The following is a 3,717-nucleotide window of genomic DNA, read 5'->3' as shown; positions in this document are numbered from 1 at the left end:
TCTCGCAAAGTACAACCAAACTGTACAATTAGTTTTTGATTTCGTCAATATTTAATACTCCATGCATGTACCGCAAGTTTAATGTGACAAGTAATCTTCTTTTTGTATAGTGCCAAACTTTGGAATCTGGTGGAACTAAACGTGCCCAGATGACTGTCTGAGCGCCTGAGGAACTTGGAAAAACTGCGGTTCCAAGCTTGCAGTCAAAGGTATGAACAGTGGAGACAAAGAGTGGCAGCACTAGCAACGGGGCACCTCGCACTGTAGCATTTCGTTTGTATTTGATGGTAATTGTTCAATCGTTAACTAATTAGGCTCAAAACGTTCGTCTCGTAAAGTACAACCAAACTGTATAATTAGTTTTTTATTTCGTCAATATTTAATACTCCATACATGTACCGCAAGTTTAATGTGACGAGCAATCTTCATTTTTTTTTTATAGTGTCAAACTTTGGATTTTGGTGGAACGTGGCCTGGATGACTGTCTGAGCGCCTGAGGAACTTGGAAAAACTGCGGTTCCAAGCTTGCAGTCAAAGGTATGAACAGTGGAGACAGAGTGGCAGCACTAGCAACTGGGCACCTACTAATTCTACAGCTGTTCCCAGAGTAGAGGCTAAAAAAAAATAAAAAAATAAAAAAAAAACTGGGCACCTACTAGCTCCTACTACTAGCAATCAAAGATATGCATGCATGCAAGCATAGAAGCCATGCTGTCGTTCGCGCTGTTCGCTTAAACTTAACAGCTAATCTCTGGAGCACAAAGTACAGTTCTGTATTCGTTGCAGGCTCTGAGCACAAAGTAAGCCCTGGAGCAGACGTGCAACTGGAGCTTTGAGCGGAATCCACAGATGTGACAAACTATCACAGGCAGAGGAATCCGACAGTGGAAAAGGGAAATCCGGAACTGAGCAGCTGAGCCTGAGCACGCTCGCAAGATATTACAGGCACTGACAGGAACAGAGGCCAAATCCTCTGCTTGAGAAATCAGGAAAAGGCCCTCACTTCACTTAATATTACAGGGAAACATAACACTCGAAGCAACACTGCGTAATACTAGGAGAAAGAAGAATGGAGAAACAGGAAAAATCATCATTCTTAAGGAGGAGGTTTAGGTCTTCCCAAGTTCTTGAAACCGTGCCGGCCTTGAGCAAAACGGTGAGTACAGCTCATGGTCAGCACCATAGGAAAGAACCACTCGTCGTGATCCAGCTCCATGCTTGATGTGGCCTCGTCTCGAGGTCGTAGCAACCAGAAAACATTTCTTCCTGGCATCACTCGTCTGCAGGTTGTAACAGCACAAAAAACGAAAAATGATGGTCAGAACAAGACCTTGAGTTAAAAAGAGTCATTATGGTAACAGGTTAACGAACAAGACGTACAGTGCGCACCGTTACGGTAGCGGGAGGTGACGGGGAGGTCATTAGCGGCCATGGGGATGGACATGGAGAGCTGCGTCTCGCCATCAAGCCCCATCCACGACTCACCCTTGTTTCCCTTCTCGTGCGGCCACTCGTCAAAGAAGGGCCGGAGCGGCCTCTGCGCCGGGGCGGCGGCGTCATGGCCCGACGGCCGCTCCAGCCGCAGGTCGGCACCGAGAATGAAGCAGTGCTGCTGCTGCTGGCGCCGCCTTTCCTCCTCCTCGTCTTCCCTGGCACCCAGATCGACCCCGTACGGCGACGCAGCGCCGTTGCCGTACCCGGCGGCGGGGAACAGCGACGTGGGGCTTGGCTTCGTGTCCATCCCGAGCTGCTTGAACTGCCACTGGCCCGCGGCATGCTGGCGGTCCCTCTCACCCGCACCGTCGGAGAAGAAGGCATGCTCGCCGACGACCTCCTTGGCGGCGTGCCCGTAGGCGTAGTCCCTCTGGTCCACGGAGTAGTAGGACGGCGGCGGGTGCGGGTGGGTGGTCTCAAGGTGGAGGTGGAAGGGGCTCACCTGCGCGTGATGATGGTACGCGCCAGCGCCGGCGCCACCGGCTGGGCGCGCCGACGAGGCCGAGTAAGGGCTGCCGCCGCCGCCGTACAGCGCGTGGTACGGCGAGGAATCGTGCGCGGCGGGGGGCGGGCGGTGGTAGGACGGCGCCGGGGACGAGGTGGTGGTGGTGGCGGCGGCGGTGGCGCTTGTGGCGGAGGCCGGCGCCGGCGTGGCCAAGGACATTTCCACAGTCTTTCTTGAACGGTTCTTGCCCCGGTGCATGTGCTTCTCGCAGTACTTGGAGTCCGGGTACGCCTCCTTGGAGCAGCGCCACTTCTTGCCGTCCGTCCGCCGGCACCGCCCGGGCTCCGGGTCCTCATCGGGCTTCCTGCTGAAGCCCATCCCGAAGCAGCCCCACCCCACTGCATGCAAACACAACCGCCATCTCAGGCTCAGCTTGTCGTGCCAACAGAAACTGGCAACGCGGACGTGAACGGATAGGGGGTAGGGGGGGCGGGAATTGGCGGATGCGTACGCGAGGGTTGCGGCGGGAAGGTGAGGGACGGCGACGTGGCGAGGGCGGAGTCGAGGATGCGGCGGAGCGGCGGCATGAGGTAGGACGGGATGGGCTTGCCGGACGCCAGGCACTTGTAGATGAGCGCCTGGTGCTCCAGCTCCTGCCACTGCGACGCCGTGAACGGGTACCGCCCCGCGGTGGCCCCGCCGCCCGCTCGAGCGCTCATCATCATCATCTCCGCGCGCGGCCGGCCGCTTTCTCTCACGAGTCACGACGGGGTACTACCTTGGCTACCCCTGCGAACGACCACTAAGACTCTAGCCAGACACCGCGCGCCGGCAGAGCACCGCGAGAGGAGGCGAACGGAGTGCGGCGCTGCGGCCTGGTTGTGCTCGCGGCGGTGGCGTCAGCGAGGTGTTGCCGAGAGGAGGCAGTAGGGTGGAGAGGAGATGGGGCAGCAGTAGCGAGAGGAGCAGTGAGCACTTCGGTGAGGACGTGAGGTCCATGGGGATGGGGTTTTATTTGTAGTGGCAAGCTGGGATCGCGCAAGCTTGACCTTGGCGGGGCACCGGCGCGGCGGCGCGTGTGGGTTGTTGGCCCGCAAGAGATTTGGGCCATTCGATCGACCACACGATCGACGGCCACGGGCCACCGGTGCTCCGATCCAACGGCCGTTGTTGGCTTCTTGAGGCAGAACGACAGACCAGCCCCTCTCGTCAGCAAAGCGAGAGCTCCGTGAGGCGAATCTGGCTGCTTACGCTTAACCCGTCACGTACTGTACTAGTATAGTTTGTGTTCCGTACCACTCGCTGTCATCATCTGAGCGTGGCAGGAGGCAGACGGGACGTGCCGTGCAGTATGCGGGTGGTACGTGTGTGAGCGAAGCGAGGAGGGCAGGCGCGGCAGCGCGACCGGTCAGTGTCTTGGACGCTTGCTCCATACGAGGCGAGATGCGGCGGCAGAGGCGCAGGCCATTCAGTCAAGATGCAGAGTCCGCGCTGCAGAATCTGCTGTGTGCGCAGCGGCCGCACGGCTGCAGCCCGCTCAGACAGCGAAAGTCCGGCGTCCGGGGCTGCTGCCGAGTGACGAGTGCCGACCCGGCCCCGCTCAGCCGCGCCGCGCCCGTGACCGTCCACTGGGACCACGGCCGTTTTCAACCCGATCCGCCCGTCTCCCCCGACGTTTTTGCCAACTTAGGGCATGTTCAGTTTCCCGTTTTTGCCAAAACTTTTCCTCTTTTTTTTTTGTAAATGAATCTAAACATCATAGATAAAAACAGCAAAAC

At 57.5% G+C, this 3,717-nt stretch overlaps 1 protein-coding gene across 2 annotated transcripts; it reads right to left on the bottom strand.

The window, feature by feature from the left end:
- Positions 1–831: 831 nt before the first annotated feature.
- On the bottom strand, positions 832–2,904 carry LOC136478186 (growth-regulating factor 1-like). 2 transcript variants are annotated; one of them, XM_066476532.1, is made up of 3 exons: positions 2,451–2,904; positions 1,381–2,337; positions 832–1,280 (listed from the first exon to the last, which is right to left on the bottom strand). In XM_066476532.1, the coding sequence occupies exons 1-3, from the start codon at positions 2,665–2,667 to the stop codon at positions 1,273–1,275; spliced, it is 1,182 nt and encodes a 393-aa protein (XP_066332629.1). In that variant the 5' UTR covers positions 2,668–2,904; the 3' UTR covers positions 832–1,272. The 2 variants fall into 2 exon arrangements, with proteins under 2 accessions (XP_066332629.1, XP_066332630.1); XM_066476533.1 differs by having other exon boundaries at positions 1,390–2,337.
- Between the last annotated feature and the right edge of the window lie 813 nt (positions 2,905–3,717).

The sequence above is a fragment of the Miscanthus floridulus genome, chromosome 8 (assembly GCF_019320115.1).
Source record: "Miscanthus floridulus cultivar M001 chromosome 8, ASM1932011v1, whole genome shotgun sequence".
In the NCBI taxonomy this organism is placed as follows: Eukaryota; Viridiplantae; Streptophyta; class Magnoliopsida; order Poales; family Poaceae; genus Miscanthus; species Miscanthus floridulus.
The sequence above is the reverse complement of the archived record's forward strand: the minus strand, read 5'-3'. Positions and strand labels throughout refer to the sequence as shown.